This window comes from Amblyomma maculatum, chromosome 1 (assembly GCF_055883805.1).
Source record: "Amblyomma maculatum isolate TAMU_Amacu chromosome 1, ASM5588380v1, whole genome shotgun sequence".
In the NCBI taxonomy this organism is placed as follows: Eukaryota; Metazoa; Arthropoda; class Arachnida; order Ixodida; family Ixodidae; genus Amblyomma; species Amblyomma maculatum.
In genome coordinates, this window is record NC_139344.1 from 297,264,678 (window position 1) to 297,283,726 (window position 19,049).

The following is a 19,049-nucleotide window of genomic DNA, read 5'->3' on the forward strand; positions in this document are numbered from 1 at the left end:
ATTTTTCACAGCGCCTTTTTCATCCAGCCCACAAAACAAGTTCCACTACGCTGTTAACATCGAGGTCGCTTGCGGAAGTTGTTTAGAAGACTTGACATGAAAAACTGTGCATGTTACTCACTTCAGCACGCAGTTTTCGGGTCCAAAGTTCACCTTAATCTCGTCCCCATATGCCACTTGTGCTGTGTCGAATGGAGGAGGTATTCTCGAGAAGAACTTGTCGGAGGAAACGCCGAGGCGCGTTCATATTCTGAATCGGCCCTGGAGTGGAGGAGCTGCTGTATTCTCCACTCAACACAGTGGAAGTGGAGCTTCGAGTCGAGGCGCATTTGTGAATACCGGCGTAAGACATTAGTGTGTGCTAGAGCACCGACTGTTGTACAATACACTTCTGGATGAAAGGTCCACAAAGTTACGTCGTCGTTATTCGCAAGGATGCGTATTGAAGGCATGTTTTATAGGGCTCGGACTGGAGGAATTAAAGCCACGGTAAATAATGTGGGGGCGATGATGGAGCCCTTGGGCACACTGCGGTTAGAGGCAAAGCACACAAATACTGAAGGTTCTGTTTGTTAAAAAGGAGTGAATTGCGAGATGAAAGCGATTCAGGAGACCGAGATCTTGAAGGGTGCCAAAAATTGCAGAGGGAAGGACCTTGTCATATGCCTTTGTGATGTCCGTAGCGATCGCAGTACGAACCATATGACTCTGGGATAATGGTTAAGTATGTCAATGGCCAAAGCTGCAAGGCCGTCTTCCGTTCCAATTTGAGGACGGGTCCAGATTTGAGATTCTGAACAAGCATTCGATTCCAAGCACCATGACAAGCAAGCTGCTGGAATGTATTAATAAAGCTTGCAGATAGTCGGCATAAGGGAAATAGTGCAGGGGGCTGTTGGAGAAACTGGCGGCTGACCGGATTTGGGTATTGGAACAACAATATAATGTTTCCACTCTTCCGGAATGACTACAGAATGCCACACCTCATTGAATGTATCAAGCAGACACTGTAAGCAGGCCCTTCCAAATTGCGAAACAAAAAGTTCGGTATGCTGTCGTGTCCAGGGGCAGTGTTTGTCAGTGAAGTCTGAAGTTGCCTCATCAGGGGGCTCAGACATTGATTACACCGGAGGAAGTGTAGGAATACAATCATGATTTGGGGGAAACTAGTTGGCTGCCTGTTATGGAAGCTTCATCGACATGCAGGGTCAGGCGAATGCTTTCAGTGTAATCAGCTGCCTGGTGTTCATGGTGTGAAATACCTGCAGAGGAGAGGCAAGGCACAGCGTTCCCTGCTAAGTCGCTTTGGATAGCGCCTGATACGTGTCCCAACAAAGAGTGGGAATAGCTGAAGGATCATTGAGGTTGCAAGAAGCACAATGCCTCAGAGATTTAAAAGGTGCATGTCCAGGTTCGGCTCACAGTTTTCGAGAATGTGTGAGTCGACTAAGCAGCTGAAAGTGTAGACAGAGCAGGAGATGGATTCAGTATAGACAACTGATTATCTGTGTGAACAGTGTCCCAAGAGATGTTAACGAACGGTGCAGTGTATTTTCTGCAGACGCGAAGGTGTAATGGAGGTTAAGATAGGGCTGTGGTCGCTGCCCCAAGTATCTGGTTCAACATTCCAATGTGGGTTGCCGGGGCCTAACCACCATGACAAATCAGGTTAATACGGAGAAAATGAAATGAATAATCTAGAAAGGTGCCATGAAAATTGAGCACCCGGGAGGAATCCATAGGGTAGCTCCACGAAGTTCAAGTCTGCTAATTAAAATGGGGGCGCTCGAGTAATTACAGAGGAAACGACTCCGGCCAAGGTTGGGAGATGCTGTTCCTGGACGACCATAAAAAGAAATTAGAATCAGTAGTGTATATGCAGGTTTAACGAGAAGGCCAATGACCTCGGGTCGGTGTGTTGCACCATCATGAAAGATTGACCGGTGTATGGGGGACAGAACGATGACCATAACTTGCAGATTTACCTGGATGAAGGGAGGAAGCGATGCAGTGGTGATCAGGAATGGAAGGAGAAGCGCATTGGGTTCTTGGAGAAGGAGAGTTTGCCATCCCGCAGGCGGGTGTTCACTTCTGGTGCCCTATTAGCAATACCTCGGATTGCACCACCAGAACACTATCATGACGAGGGGTATGCACATTGATTGGCCGAAATGTGGCTCATTGTTTTGAGGAGATATTTCATTAGATAGTTGATCCTTTGTTATAATCCTTCGAGATAGCTGTTCTTGGCGCTTAGTGACTAAATGGGAGCAATAGCATTATCAAGTGCAATGTCTGTGTTGTGTGTGGCTTTACACGTTGGTATGGCCTTTTTTGCTCAGCAGCTTGTGCGTATGAATGTTGCTGACACGTTGCGAGTTCAGGAAAGTCATTTTCATCACATGTGAGAACAGCGAAGCGATTGCTTGTGGTGACATTAGTGTTCCCAGGTGACTTGCTTTGCCCTCTTCTTTGGACAAGTTGGGGAACAATGTCGGGACCTTGCGATTTGCAAAGGGTGCAAAGGCCTGCTGACTTGTCCATGTTGGCCACTGCTGCAGGATTGGGGCAGGTGTTTTGCATATGCCCTTCTTTATGGCAGTGATAACAGACTGCATGGACGAAAGGGCTGCAGCTTAAGGATCACACCATAATAGGTAACATAGTCTGATAGATTTGGAGGGCCTTGAAGTGTAAGGAGGTACGTGCACCCGATAGGCCAGGTATTTGCTCTCGCTTCCTCAGAAGGGCTAGTGCTGTCTACATGGTAGACAATGCATTGCAAGGTGTCTGGTGCAGATGTAAAGTATATCTGTATATGCTTGCTTGAGTCCAGGGGATCTGCGTAACTGCGCACATTTTCTCAGCGGTGGCTAGAGAAGGTAAGTTCTTCATGATGCTGTTGGAATGGCGATGAACGTGGTCAACTGTGGCTTGAAAAAAAAAAAAAAAAGAAACGGGGAGGAATGGCAATTATGTCAAAGCGCAATGTAGGCATGATGGTGAAGTGGCAGGAGCGCACTTGAAGGGTTACTCGCAGGGTGCGTCTGTTGAGGTGGCACGGGCTCATTTGGTAGGAGTGGCTTTGAAAGGGAAGACGCAACTGGTGCCATGGGTTCTGTTCTTTGAGGCAGTGCAAGAGACACAGAGACGATGGGTCACAGGTTGCAGTGCCGGAAGACACTGCTGGGGGAGAGTTTGTATACGCTGAAGCTTGCATCAACATGGAGGCTGCAGGTGGCCGCGTGGCTGCTGCCGACGAAGCAGAATCCATCTCACAAATGCGTAGCAGGGCCTCGCTCGGCAGCGCTGAGCTAAGCCTAGCTTGCACCTGGGGTTTTCGGCTGAATTTCCTTTTACTTGAGAATTCGCCCACCTTGCTGGAAACCTCTCCAGATGGGTGTCCTTCACTTCTGTTCGCACAGCTGGCAGTTCCTAGCCTTCACAGGGTAGCAGATTACAGAACAAACAAGCTCAGAAGAGATGCGTCTCAGCTCAAGCGCTTTAAATCGGTTGTAGTATTTCTAAACTTTTTAGATGTCTCTCACTCTTTTGACACACTACATTTTGTGTTCAGCGCATGATGACCTTGGTAGCCTATGTGCCACTCAACTCAACCTTACGCACTTTTCTTTTTCAAGAAAAATTGTGGAGAGGGTAAGGAAAAGTTGAGCATCCATCAGTCAGCAGCAAAAGCATGTGGTCGGCTGTGATCATGGCACCGGCTTTTAGCATCACAAGGCGTCAAGTGGTTTTGTGGTGGCGTGATAAAGCCAGCATACTGGAAACCAGGCTTGCTCAATGGGACTGGCACTCCTGTCAAGGGTGCTGGTCTAGATAAACACCATGATGTTACCAAGAAATGATGGCACGAAATGGAGGGGTGTGGCTTGGTGCATTCATGCTCATGTCGTCTATCCATGTCTTGGCTTTATTTTTTTCTATTCTATTGGATATTCTTTCGATACATTAGTCCTCATGAAAACACAACAGAGGGCTATCAATGCGCATTTGGTTTGGTGCAGTGTGAAGCATGTTATTTAACCTTTTTTCTCAAGACATTTCTTCAGCTCTGCATGAAACATAGATATGTTGATTCTAACTTACCTTGGGTATTTTTGCATGAATGTCCTTTTTCCATGCAAATTTGTGCAATAAAACATTTTTATGGGTACTTTGCTGCAGCACCAGCATGCCTAGTTATTTTGTTTTAAACTTTGCTGTAAACTGATCCATTGTTTGGACTTAATGAACCTGAGTGTATATTATTAAATTACTGGTGAAGCTTGTTTTACCAAATGTCCAGTTTATTTGGGGTCTTGTTTTTGCAGCCCAGTTGCCTACCAGGACCCACATCACACCAACATGACTCACATGTTTGTGCGGCTTTTCACGGATGCGCTCAACGAGTACACATACGCTGCCATGCAGGCTGGCCTTAGCTACTCCCTGGACAACACCATCTACGGCATTGTGGTCAGTGGTTTCTGTTGTACCGTAAAATTTTGAGCGCCGGAAAAGCGAAGGGGCCGCTTTCCTGGAATATTGAAACCAGAATTCAAGATGACGATGATTCCACAAAAACAATATCGAGTGCAGTGCACTCTGATCGAGCTAATCGGGCATAGAAGTGTGTGCCAAGCCGCTGCTGCCAGTGCAAACTGATCGGCACCCGCTGCCCAGCCCGCTATGTAAATATGTTAGCGATTGTCTTAATTTTGGTGCCAGCTCCCACCTAGACAGCGGCTACCTACTCCTTTGGACGTGTGCATAGGGTGTCTCGCTCGTGGTGGTCATCCGACAGGCATCTGGACAAGTCGGCATTATGTTTTTGAGATTGGATTCTAGGGGGGCTGGCAGTGTTGCCGGATGCGGTAGAGGGGGAGTGCTTTGCTTGGAATTTTACGACTAACACCATGTTTACAAACAAAAGGGGCGGACGCCGCAGCAGACGGGGCATGAAAAGTAGGCTTAGTGCCGATAGGAATACATGGAAGCAAATGTTTTCAAAGCATGATTTCACAGTTGCACCTATGCTGTCATCCTTTGGTGCAGAGGAACCACAAACATCCTAGAACAGGTCGAGAAAGTATGAAATGTCATTATTCTAATGAGGTTACTAGTCAAGAGCTCATAGAAACAACTTATTACGAGTGGAGGCTGCATCATTCCGGAGGCAATCTATTTTTAAGACTTGCCATAGGGGATGGACCCCAAGCACCCACACTTAGCCGTGCGTGGCATTGCCGTGTCTGGGGAAAAGGGATGGTTGAGCCAAGGCCCCGTGATAGAGGCAACACACCACTTTGGCCCACGTTTCTCCTACACGGCATCTCCGGCCTGACCCGACCAGGGGAAATGGGCAGTCTCCTATCCTCCCCTCCATCTTTCAGGCGGGGAGGGTTCTGAGTTCTGGTTACAGTTGTGGTGTACAGCTGGCTTGGGCAGGACTTGCTTGCAAGGTCCCTTGTTGGGCCCCGTGGTGGATGGCTGGCACATACATATTATATGGCTCCTCACCTCTCCTAATTGGATCGCCGCAGACTGAAGCAGTGACAGAATTTTTCGAGATAAAGAAAAGTACCTTTTCATACATCCTGAACTAGGAGAAAGACCAGCCAAAATCCCTTTCCTGTTATCCAAGGGTTCAAAATACAAAGTGAACAAACTAGCCAATCCATGGTTGAACTTAGTGGCAAAGAACAGCTCATAGGTCCCTAAACACCGTGCATGGTGTAATATCTGACTCCTGCACTGAAATGTTGTGACAATGCCCTTCAACAGCAGCAGTAGGATACTCAAAGTTGGTGCATATATATATCAAATATACGGCCATGGGCTGCAAAACCACTGCCCCAATTGTGCCAACTGCGAACGTCCCATCCTGGACCACAGTCTAAAAAAATCTCATTCCCAGAGGCACAGCAAAGGAGAAACCCCATCTACAAAGGAGACGTCGGGGCCAGCCGAAAGTGTGTTCATTATGCAGTGGGTCTTTATGACTTAGATAGTCTGTAGAGGCTTGCTTAAATCAATTTGGTCCACAGAACACAATTATCCTTAAAAAATAGATTGAGAGCAGGCTGCTAATAGACTCTCAAAAGGTGTCGCAATCATAACACAAGGCTACACTCCTGCAGCAATTTGCTCCTTATACTTGCCACCAAATCGTACATTTACGATCTATGATTTAGAACAACATATTAAACAGTTACCAGAGCCACACGGGGTAGTTGGGGTTTTTAACGGACACTTTTTCTTTTGGGGAAGTAAATATACTGATACAAGAGATCAAAATATACAAAATTTTATCTTAAAAAGGGATACTCCGAAGGTTTGACTATAAAAGAAATAAATGAGTTTTTAATATGTGTAATATCAGCCGCTTTGGTAGCCATAACTCAAACATAGGAACATGCAAGGTAAAAAACAAGGTGTAGTGGATAGAAGAATTTGAATTAGCAAGACAGAAAAGCAACAAAATGAAGTGTGGGGCATCCTCCGTAGATATCCGACTGCAGAGAACCTGGCTAAATTTAAAAAGGCTTAAGCCAGAGCGCTGTGTGTCCGGAGGAACGCAGAAAAGCTTATGGCAAAATTATGTGTCTTCTATAAACAGCTCAATACCCTCAAAGAAGATTTGGTAACAGGTTCGAAAGTTCACTCGAGATTATACCCTTTGCACATATCCTATGCTGGCGGTGCCCAGAACACAAACAGCAAATGTTTCAGGTTTGTCCAACTACACTCACAAATTTCAAAAACATAAAACAATAGCAGAAATAAAAGCTTCTTTTGGGACAGGCATAAATGATTATAACAATACATCGTCAAACAGTCTTATCCTGTGGTAAAAAACTAGCACCAGGCCCTGATAATGTGCACCATGCAATGCTTGCCCATCTCTCGCAGGCTGCCGTATAAACATTGTTGAAATTCTGTAATAACATATGGACAACTGGTGAAACACCAGAGGCGTGGTAAAAGGCCAAAATAGTACCCTTTTTGAAACCAGGTAAACTCCTCTCAAGGTCACAGACCCCTAACCAGCTTTAAAAGCTTTGTATATATCAGACTTTTGTTCTTGAACCTCAGAAACTTCTGGATATGCATCAAAAGGCAGCAATCGATCACCTTGCCCACCTTGAGAACACAGTCCGGGAAGCGTTCATCTACAGGCAGCATTGTATCGGGCTCGCCTTCGATTTGAAGAGGGCCTATGATACCACGTGGAGGTTCGGCATCTTATCTGATCTAGCATACCTAGGTATCCACAGCAGGATGCTGAAATGCTTGAGCAACTTCCTGGCTAGCCTCTTATTTGGAGTTCATCTAGGCACAACATTCTCTGTGAGATTCACACAACAAAACGGCGTAGCCCAAGGAGGCATTCTCAGCACGGCACTTTTCATAGTAGAAATGAATTCCCAAACTCCATAATGTAATACAGCTGAACCCTGTTATAAGAGACATGGATGTAACAGACAATCGGCTATAAGAGACACCATTCACCCAAATGGTTGGCCACCCTATGAGTTTCATTAATTGGACCTCCTTTTTAACAGGCATAGGATGTAGAAGACAACTGGCTATAACGGACAAATTAGCCTTAAAGTTTAGTACTTAGTCTTGCTTATAACAGACATTTTAACAATATATGCGGCACCATCCATCGCCAGGTTCAGTAGCTGCTACGGTGAAAATAAAAGAGAGACACACCTGTGCCGTTATTATTAATTACAACTTCAGAAAATAAACAACAGGTCAGTCAGCTATGAAATCACTAAAAGAAGCCCCTGCAGTGGGAATGCAACATAGAGAAGCTCTTCAGGCTTGCCACGAAGAGCACAAGTGCGACTGCATATGCGAGCATTGGGAGTGCGCGTTGGATTCTCCAATTTGTAGAGCTTCCTATCACGAATTATCATAGGTGTTGTATCCACTAGTCTGAAGAATATAGCGAAAATTGTCTATTATGTTGCATTTCAGTATGAGTGACAAATGTATCTAGTAAATGCAAAGAAAGTGCTCAGCTGATGGCATGGGCATAAACAAGTCATTGTGTCTAGAAAGTGAAACATAGCTAAGCCAAGACCACACAAATGACATAAAAACACAAGTGGTTCTGCTCTGGTGAGGACAAATAACTGCTCTGTTTGCTGTTCAACCAGTTTCAACTCCACTCAGAAATGCCTCGTTTGCTTTTCATTTATTTTTCATCTCAATAGCGACACTCGCAGACAGACTTGTTACTCACAGACACTGTTACCCTTTGTCAAACAAGCATAAATTTCTGAGGGATATTGCTGCAGGTGATGTTTTATAGATTTGGCTGCTTCTAAAACCTTGGTGGTAAGCTAGTTATTTTTACGATTTCGTGGCTTTTTTTTTTACTTGAATTTTTGTAGTGCTACCAGACACATAACTTAGTTGCGAATCGCTAGTTGCGGTGCCAAGTCACATCACGATACCACTTTGCAATCGCTGCAAACATAGTTTACACATCGGCCATGAGGCTCTTGGCCTGATTTTCAAGCTTGGAGAGGCTGTGTTGAACAGCGTCAATGCAGCCATGAAGCAGACGATTTACAACTATTTCAGCAGTAAATAAATGTAAGAAAGTTACAAGGTGTAGTCAGTGTGGTGGTCCACCAAGCAAATGCAATATGTAAATGAAAGCTATTATAACGCTTTTGCGACATGATGTATCATTCTCTTTTGCGTATTTTAGCCGCAAGATGCCTGCACCGAAATGAGGTCTTGTTAAAACGTGTAAACGTGGTACCCTGCTTATAAGGGACCTCTCATATAAGAGACAAAAAGTGCTCCCCAGTGCATGTCCCTTATAAAGGGGTTCAACTGTATATATATATATATGTAGATGACCTCCAATGGTTTGCACTTCCTCCAATCTCTGAGTGACTAATACAGATAAACAGACTGTCCACTTGGGCGGACAAAAATGGGTTCAAATTCTCTCCACAGAAAATGGTTGCCATCACTTAAACAAGGTTTACAAACCAGTCTTGTATTGCACCTGAACCGAACTGCACTACCAGTCGAACATGAACATAAATATTTTAGGCATCACTTTTGATTAAAAAAAAACTGATACAGTTGAAACCGGATATATCGACCCGGATATTCCGACCCCACTACCTGAATCTTTGGTTATATCAAACTCACGGAATATCCCCTTGAAAATCCCATGTTAAAGTATAGGAAAGCTGTGTCATATATCGAACTCAATTTCACCGGTCGTTCAATATATCAAACTCCGCATCACGCATTGGAAGGCACACCGCCTTCCCCAAAGACGATCGCATCACCCTCTACCGTTTGCCGCGTGACGTTTTCAAGCCACGCGTGGAAGGAATGGGAGGACACAGTTCGGTGACGGCTGGTCTAGGGCAGCGCCGCGCCCTTTTCCCAAAGGCGCGCGCCAGCACGTGATGTTTGCTAGCCATGTGCGTGAAGGAACGAGAGGGAACCAATGCAGCCGTGGTGTTCAAGAGAGGGGAAAAACGCGATAAAGCGAAGCGCAAGCGTGTGCACACTCTTCTGCCGAGCTTTGTCTCTCCCATGCCTCTCCCTTTCCTGGCCTTCGTTTGCAAAAGCACGCACTACGCATGCGCGACGAGCCAGCGGCGCGCGCCAGCACGTGATGTTTGCTAGCCATGTGCGTGAAGGAACGAGAGGGAACCAATGCAGCCGTGGTGTTCAAGAGAGGGGAAAAACGCGATAAAGCGAAGCGCAAGCGTGTGCACACTCTTCTGCCGAGCTTTGTCTCTCCCATGCCTCTCCCTTTCCTGGCCTTCGTTTGCAAAAGCACGCACTACGCATGCGCGACGAGCCAGCTCAGCCCAAGGCAGGCGCTTTCTCTACTGTATAGTGAACTAGAATACTTTCTAGTGGCGCGAACGGAAGGAAAATGGGCGCCTCTTGCACGCCGGACGCCACTGACCGCCGCTGGTGGCGCTGCAGTTACGTTTACTAGGACCGCGTGCGCGTCCGCAAAGGGAAGTCAATGCTTGGCGCGCCGTGCAGTCTGCACATTCTTGCGATTTTGCTCTCGAACTTTCAGTTCTGCCTTCCACCACAGCAACTAAGACATCTCGGCTCTTCAAAAGCACCATGCAATGTTCGAAATGGCCAGGAAAAAGACCAACTCGCACTGTTTTGCTTCGAGATGCCGAAGCGCGGCTATCCGGATGCTTCAGTCACCTTTGTTTGCTGCTCCGAGGGACAATAAACATCTCACAAAGTGGAAATGAAGCTTGTGAAGGCAGAAAAAGCCTCTCACAGAAACATTGGCAGTGTGTGAGCATCATTTCAAGACTCATCTCATCCTGCTGCATGACTACGCATATATATGATCAATGGCAGAAGTGAGGATATACTGCGGGAAAAGCCATCACTGGCACCTGATGCGGTGCCTATACACTCTTGCCGGGTTGTCTGGCATATATTACCGTCAAACCCGTGAAGCCAGGCTGGATGTGGGCAATATTGACGTTGCAGAGAGTTGTGCTCTGTGCAGAAATTCTTGCTATTAAGCCTGTGGCACCAAACGATAGCCGACATATTTTATACCGCGTGTCCAAGCTAACTTCAGCCAAGGGTTAAAAATAAACCATTTAAGATAGGCCAGAGAAACCACTTGCGGACAGCCACCTGGCACACCAGGCCTGAACAAAAGGAATTCTTCGGGGGAAGAAAGCTTCGACTGTTTGCGTGATCTCGAATACTACCACTGGCTCAATAAAGCAGACAGCTGAGATTAAATTAAATTCAATTCCGCGTAGTCATGGTATATCCTTGGATCTCTAGCTGGCACATTTATTTAATCATTTATTCATCCTTCATATCATACCCTACTGATGCCCTAAGACAATAAATATCGATAAAAAAAACGGTGCAGGCAATTTTTCATTTTGCAATTCTAATTTACTATAGTAATGCGTTCAAATAAATGTGATTTACAAAGTTGGGGAGGACCTTCTGAAACCCCCATTTCATTTATTCCCGATAAAGAAAACCTCACATGCATAGTTTTTCCCACCTCTATAGAAAGTCCGTGAAATAAAAAAAGAAAATCACGTGACTGACGCATTAATGCGCTACGATATTGTTGTGCTCCCAACCATGCATGGTTTGAGTGACAGAAATTAGCTGCGGCCGTGACTGAACAGCCCAGTCTCAGCGCTATACAGGCTGATAATTTTTGTATTTCGCGGGCTTTCTTTACAGCTTGGAAAAACGATGAGGCTTTCTTTATTGGAAATAAATGGAATGGAGGTTTTAGAAGGCGCCCTCAAATTCTGCAAACCCAGTTATTGCCTAAAGGCAATAGTTAGTCAATTGAAAAAAATAATTACTAATTACTTAACTTCAAAATAAAACATTGCCTGGGGTGAGCCAGTTGGCTGGCAGCTGTATACAATTGTGGTCTCTCTATCCTACCTCAAATCCTACCTCAAACTAACTGTGAGAAAGGCTTTCATCTTTTTCTGAAAAGAAAAAGATGTCACATGTATTAAACTTGGCTAATTTTACTAATTTTTAGGACAACAGAGGCCTTTTGTACTCTTCAAGTGATACCAGTTTGTGGCTGACCTTGAGAATGTGTTTACAACCTGCTTCAGTCTAAATTCAAGCAGACAGCTTGTACTCAGTATGCTACTGGCCAAGCAAACCTGCTAACTTGGGTGCTTTGACCACTGTCAAATTGGTGCAGCTGAAATCACTGCTTAAGTACCCGCATGCACTTTTCACAAAATGCATTAACCAGCGCAATGTCAAGCTTCAAAGCATCTGAAGATGAGCAGATGGATGCTCTTAGGACTGTTTGTGTAGTCAATAATTTCACAAAACAACTCATTGTTGATGGCTTTTGTCCCATGCACTCAAATAAAATAAAACAGCAGTGGAGAAGCCTTGTGAAGTACCTAAACAAAACTGCTCTGCCCTCCTCATGTATGTATTTTTGGCATATATGTTATGTATATGAGATGATGAAAGGATTTTAATTAGCACCTGGCTTACAGCGACGATTTATAACAGATATTGTTGCTGTGAACAGAGAATAATGGTGACGCCACAGAATATCGCTGGATGATTCGGTTCAAAGCATAGGATTTCTTTTTTTTTTTTTTTTTTTTCATGACCACTTTGTCAAAAAAAAAAATGTAACAGCCTGAAGCTGCTCCTCACTTTACCATGTTGGCAAATTTCCTAACGCTAAGCAGATATCAAGCTAAAATGAGCATTCCTGGTTACCAGTGGATACCGAATAGCGCAGTGTAATATAATCATTATTATTGGCTAAAGGAGAGTTACTGTGGCGTGGTTGGAGAGATGCGAGAACTCGTACGTGCGCACGATGCCTGGCCACTCTGCTACCAGTCTGCTGCTGACAGTTGAGTTGGCTCTGTAATAAAGCGGGCTCTGCAGAGCTCAGAAAAATACCCTTCCCGTACAAATAAATGTGCCGTAACGATTTACAGTGCGCAATAACTCGTCCAGCATGAGCTGTAGCAGACGCCAGCGAAATAAGAGCGCTTTCACCCTAGTGCAACGGCGAAAACCCGAATAATGTCGAATGAAACGCCTTCTATCATGGGTGGAGGTCCACATACGTTGGCATGGGGAAAAAATCACTACTTTTACTGAATAGGCGCACAAAAGCATCGGTACTATGTCGCACTATTGCAAGAAAGCATTGAAAAGTCGACTAGTAGATGTTGCAGTGGCGCCATCTGGCGGCGTCAATGAAAATCGCCATGCCCGAGCGTCGTCGTTCGTGCCACTAGAAAGTATTCTAGTTCACTATACTCTACTGTGTGTCGTGAACGCTCTGCGCACGGCGACTGATGATGGCTGCTTTTTTTTTCTTTTTTTGCGGGTGTCATTTAATTTTGCCGTCATGCTGAACGTGCGGCGTAGCGTATGCTATGGCGGCTGCAGACGTTAAGAAGCACCAATTTTTTATTGCGTAAGCAATACTGCGCCAAGTTTCGAGCCGTCGCGTATACCCGGCGGACGCCACGCTTGACTTTGAGCCGCAGTTGCGTCGACACCGGAACCGCGCCGTAAGGGAAGGGAGGAGTGTTAGCATTGGAACGAAAGCTGACGCACCGCTCTCTCCCGTCCTCTTGCACTTCGCACTCCTGGTGTTCCCCCAATTGCACTCTCTCACCGCATGCAATGCAAGCAAGGTCTGATGTTGCATACGCGCGTTGAAATCCAGGCACATGCGCCAAAGCGATGGTCGGTATGCACCACTCAGGGTCCAAGGGGTGGACGGCCGCCGCCCAGGGTAAGGAATTGCGCAGTAATAAAATACGCAATAAAAGATGATCGCTAACAGGAGTGAAAGTGGAAAGAGAGAAATAGGAGTTCGCGTCGGGGTAAATCAGTTGCTATGCAGTCTTGCAAGGAGGAGCGATGTATAGGGCTGCAGCCGATGATGGATACGTGGTCAGTCGAGTCGAGACCAAGTCTCACTACTTTACTGACCACTGATGTGTTTTCATCGGTGTAAATAAAGCCAAAGAACACTAGTCATTCATTGTGTATCGTGTCTTTAATCGTGGCTAAACACGTCAAGCTACACCCGCAGCTACACTACATGCCTAACTTTATTCGCAATATTGCAGTATTGCTTGCGCAACTTACCAGGTTTAACCAGAGCTAAACTACTGCCAATTGTTTTTTTTCTTTTGCGAGAGTCATCCTTACTTGTGCTGAATGTGCAGCGCAGTGTAAGCTATCGACAGGTTCTTTTTTTATTTTTTTTTTGCGAGAGTCATCTATTCTTACAACTATGAATCAGCGATAGCACGCAGCCAGTTGCGATCATAACACCGACTTTTAGCATTGTTCGCTGCAAATGGCACTTGCAGCTATCACGCTTTCCAATGATTTTTTTGGCAGTGGACTATGCCAGCCCCAAGCATGGCGTGGTAAATCGAACCACGCTTGTGCAATCAAGCCATTACGGGCACTCTGCAGAGTTCGCTCCCTGCCACCGTAGGATCTATCAAAAGTATAGTCAAAAGATAACACGCTGTGGCGTTATCACTGCTACAGAACACTGTATCACTGCGTAGCATCTTGGCGCGCTGGCAATAAATGAGCTGTGGATGCGATGGTCAAAACGGAGGGACGTGCCACCGAACGCTTTTTTTTGTTTTGAAGTTCGCGGGGGCAAAAGTGGGAGGTGGGTTCATTTGCGAGTTGGTTGACTATGCGACAAATACAGTATCATTTTTCACGATTGCAAGTGGCATCTCAAGCCAATTTCTGTATATCGAATTATCGATATATCTAACTATTTCGCGATCCCCTTCGAGTTCGATATATCCGGATTCGACTGCACCACATATAAACAGCTTAAAGGGAAAAGTTTCGCAGGCCCTCAATGGGCTGAAATTACTGTCACGTCTGACAGGGCATGTATGTTGCATATACAGTCGAACCCGGATATATCGAACTCGAAGGGGATCGCGAAATAGTTCGATATATCGATAATTTGATATACAAAAATCGGCTTGTGACGGCACTTACGATGCGAAAACACGATACCGTATTTGTCGCGTAATCAACTCACTCGCATAATGAACCCTACCTCCACTTTTGCACTCGAGAATTTGAAAAATAAAAAATGCGTTAAGACCGGCTCGCTCACATGCAAGCGATTGAGCGATCTCAGCGACGAGCAGCAGCGACAGAGCGAAAAATTTCGAACTTGTTGGAACTGTGTCCATCTTGCCGCTCGAGCCACCGCGACATCTCAAAACAAGGTGTCTGTGTCGCTGCGGCAGAAATCGTGAGCGCTTTCGCTTGCATGTCGATGGCGCGCGTCACTGCGTTTCGGTCGTCTCATCCACAGCTCATTGGCAGCGTGCCAAGATGCTGCGCAGCGATAACGTCGTGGCGTGTTTATCTTTTGATAGCTCCTGCGGTGGCGGGGAGCGAACTTGGCAGAGTGCCCGTGATGGCTTGATTCAATCAAGCCTGGTTCGATTTATCACGCCGCGCTTGGGGCGGGTGTCATGATCGCAGTAGCAGACTGTGTGCTTCCATTGATTCATACATGTAAAGATAAACGGCTCCCGCAAAAAAAAAAAATAATAAAAAGCCTGCCGCTTCTTAACGTCCGCAGCCGCCATATCTTACGCTACGTCGCGCGTACAGCACAACGGTAAAAAAGAATGACTCTCGAAAAAAAAACAAAAAAAAACAACAGAGCTGCCGCTTTTTAACGTCTGCAGGCGCCATAGCCACGTCAGCCGCCGCACGTAGAGGGTTCGCAACACACGCTGAAGAAAGCGTCTGATGTCTATCTTAAAACGGGCTGAGCTGGCTTGGCGCATGTGTAGCGCGTGCTGAAGGAGAGAGATAGCTCGGCAAAAGAATGGGCACACCCACGCACATGGCTTGCAAACGTCATGTGTTGGCGCGCGGGAAACGATAACTGCAGATGCGCGCGCCTTTGGGGAATGGGCACGGCGCTGTCCAGAACTGTTCCCTCTCATTCCTTCCGCACGTGGCTTGAAAACGTCACGCGGCAAACGGCCAAGGGTGATGCGATGTCTTTGGGGAAGGCACACTTTTCAGTGCATGGTGCGGAGTTCGATATATCGAACGACCGGTGAAATTGAGTTCGATATATGACGCGGCTTTCCTATACTTTTACATGGGATTTTCAAGGGGATATTCCGTGAGTTCGATATAACCAAAATTCGATATATCCGGGTTCGATATAACTGGGTTCGACTTATATCATTCTCTCATTCAGACAGCTTCTGGCTCAACAAGACCATTTTACTTAAGCTAAGTGGGTGGTCATTGTCATGACCACCCACTCCTGCCTAAGACCTTTCATAAGGTTGGCAGTACTTGTAAAATAAATAAATAAAATCAATCACTAGATTCGATTGACAATCTTCGTTTACGGTTAGCATCAAGTGCTTACAGAGCATACCAGCCTTTATGTAGAGACAAATTAGAAAGAATTGCACTAACTTGAATATATGTCCTCAAGATGTGTTCTCAGCCTCTGTTACTTGATTGTCACATCCCGAGTGCTCTTCAACAACAAGCCTCGGGCCATTGTTCTTATGGTTGCCAACAGGCATACTAACTGAATCGCTCCAAGACATGGACCACTGCTACTGTGGTACACTCTCCCCACAGTTTGTTACCTCCAAAAAACCTGTACACCACACATTACAAGAATATCTTGCACTGCAAGAAAAATATGGAAATTGCACTGCATTGAATATTGATGGGTCAAAAACTGACGCTCATGTTGGAAGCGCAGTAATGGAAAAAATGAAAAGGCAATATGATGTGCAACACTTTTACTGCCGAGTGTTATGCCATTTATGTTGCTGTGTAGAAAATATCAAAGTGCAACACTTTTACTGCCGAGTGTTATGCCATTTATGTTGCTGTGTAGAAAATATCAAAAACAGGTTAAACTCTGAAAATGCTGTTGAACCACTGATTGGAAGCGCCATACATATATAGGGAAGGTCACGACACAAAAACATACTGTACAATTCTGCTGGGTCCCCAGTCACATTGGGATTAGGGAGAGAGCAGACACATATGCTGCCAAGCCATGGAAATAAAACATGCCAACTTGCCACACAGGGACTGCATGAAGTTGGTATGTAGCATACTAAGAGCAGAGTGGCGGGCTACTTGGGAAAATGAAGCAAAGGCCCATTTTAGGCTAATGGAAATCATGCCACCATCAGGAACATCTGCGCATAGAACACACATCTCCCGCAGTTTCTTGCTAACAAAAAAAGATGTGCGTGTGAAACGTGCGATGATGAGCTTACAGTTAATCATCTTTTAATCTCTTCCACACATCTCGAAGAAATTAAGGGGGGACACGGGTCTTTGGGACCAAAAAATGACCAAAAAACCGATTTTCTGAAAATGGCATTTTTGGAATCTGTGGCTATTAATCTACAAGTTCACCAATTTTCTTCTTCCAGAAGTCAGTATTTTCAGCATAATAACGAATTGAAATCATCGCGCGGGCTGAATTTGCGCAGCAGCAGACGATAAAACGGCACATTTTTCGTTGCGCGCAACTGCCGTTCCGCCGGACCGATCTCGGCCATGTTAGGCTCGTTTGAAAGAGCGCTTTCTGGGTTTCAATTTCCCGCCGCTAGCGCTTGTCTGCCCTCAATGGCCACTGAGAAAAATAACCACAAAGAAAAACGAAAACGCGGCATCTGATTCGCTGCTGAGCGCACGTGACTGCAACTGAGCCATCCGATTGGCTGATTCTATCGCACGTCGTCTGCTTGCGGCGGGCCAGCAGCCGTTGAAAGCGTCCGAGACGCCATTTTGTTCTGAGTCGAGACCGAGGCGAGACGATGCCCCTCAGTAAATTCCGCTCGCGCCACAAATTCGGCAAAAAGAAGAAGAGTGCGCGCGGCGACAACTTTCGGAACCGTCCTGCGGCACCCGAAAGCTCCGAGGATGTGCAGGAGCCAGCGGCAAGTCAAGAAGTCCCCGCGGCCGAAATAGGCCTAGCGAGCTCGGCGGCGCCTACGCCCAGCGGACGCGTCCGCCACGACACGACGATGCTGCAGCCTTCGGACTTGATTGAAAAGAAAAGAAAAGCCGAAGGAATGCTGCAGGAGCTGGGTTCAACCGCAGCGACGAAGAGGAAAGCGGATTTCATCGCCACTTCTGATGCCCGTCTTCTTGACGCGACCGGCGGTTGCCGTGCGGACGATACGACGTTCACTGTTGTGAGTTTGGAGTCGCTGAACGAACTGTTGTCTGCTGTGAAATGTAAAGTGTGTGGCGGGGATGTCCATATTTCAAAAGGAAATCGTGAATATGGTCTAGCCGTTAAACTCTCTCTCGCGTGCGTGATTTGCGGGGACATTTCATCGGCATGGAGTTCGCCGCGCGTGCAAGGCAGCCAGAAGATAAATCCGTTTGCCGTGAATATCCTTGCTGCACGCGCGATGCAAAGTACCGGACATAGGCAAACGGCGCTGAATGATGTGTTTGCGGCGATGAACATATCTCATCGTGGCCTGCACACGAAAACGTGGCAGGACTACGTAAAGAGTAAGCTGACGCCCGCAGCAACACGCGCAGCCGAAGGAGTGTTGAAAGACAGCGCCCGTTCTGTTCGGCAACTCTATAACGAGTTGAACCTTGACAACCCCGGGAACATTTCTGTCTCTTTCGATGGTTCATGGATGACCCGGGGTCATTCATCCCACATCGGTGTCGGCGCCGTAGTAGAACTTTTTACTGGACTGGTACTTGACTATGTAGTTTTCAGTAACTTTTGTGCTGGGTGTGAGCGTGGGCCCAAAGAAGGTGACCCGTCCTATGAGGCGTGGAAAGAAAGCCACTTGTGCCAAAAGAACACGGACAAAAAGTCCGGTGAAATGGAAGTTCAGGCCGGACTTGTTTTGTTCGAAAGGTCACTGGAGAAACATGGCCTTAGGTACACGACCATGCTCTCAGACGGCGATAGCCGCACATTTCTTGCATTGCAAGAATCAGCTGTGTACGGCTACATCGAAATCAGCAAAGAAGATTGCACAAACCATGTGCAGAAGCGGATGGGAACGGCCCTACGCAATGCAATTGCCAAGCATAAAGGTGATGCAAAAGAGAGCTTGAGTGGCAAAGGAAAGCTGACAGGCGACCTTGTCACCAAGTTGACATCGTATTACAGCTGGGCCCTGAAGTCCCATGCTGGAGATGTTGGGGCAATGCATAAGGCAGTGATGGCTACCTATCATCATGTAACCTCCAATGATACCGTGTCAAATCACACCCTCTGCCCGACAGGCGCAAACTCGTGGTGCCGCCAGAATGCTGCTGCAGCCAAGGGAGAGCCTGCTCCCAAGCACAGATACAGTTTGCCACCACATGTGTGCAAAGCACTTTTGCCTATTTATGAGCGTTTGGCAGACCCAAAGCTGCTAGAGCGGTGCCAGCAGGGAAAAACCCAGAACAGTAATGAAAGCTTGCACTCCCTAATATGGTCA

General features: G+C 46.3%; 1 protein-coding gene across 1 annotated transcript in view; it reads left to right on the forward strand.

The window, feature by feature from the left end:
• Window positions 1-19,049, forward strand: part of Ide (Insulin degrading metalloproteinase) — a 192,390-nt gene that overhangs the window by 74,256 nt on the left and 99,085 nt on the right. Inside the window, exon 17 of the mRNA XM_084591631.1 lies at window positions 4,332-4,476. Within this exon, the coding sequence (XP_084447757.1) occupies window positions 4,332-4,476 (145 nt within the window). The remainder of the gene's footprint in view (window positions 1-4,331; window positions 4,477-19,049) is intronic.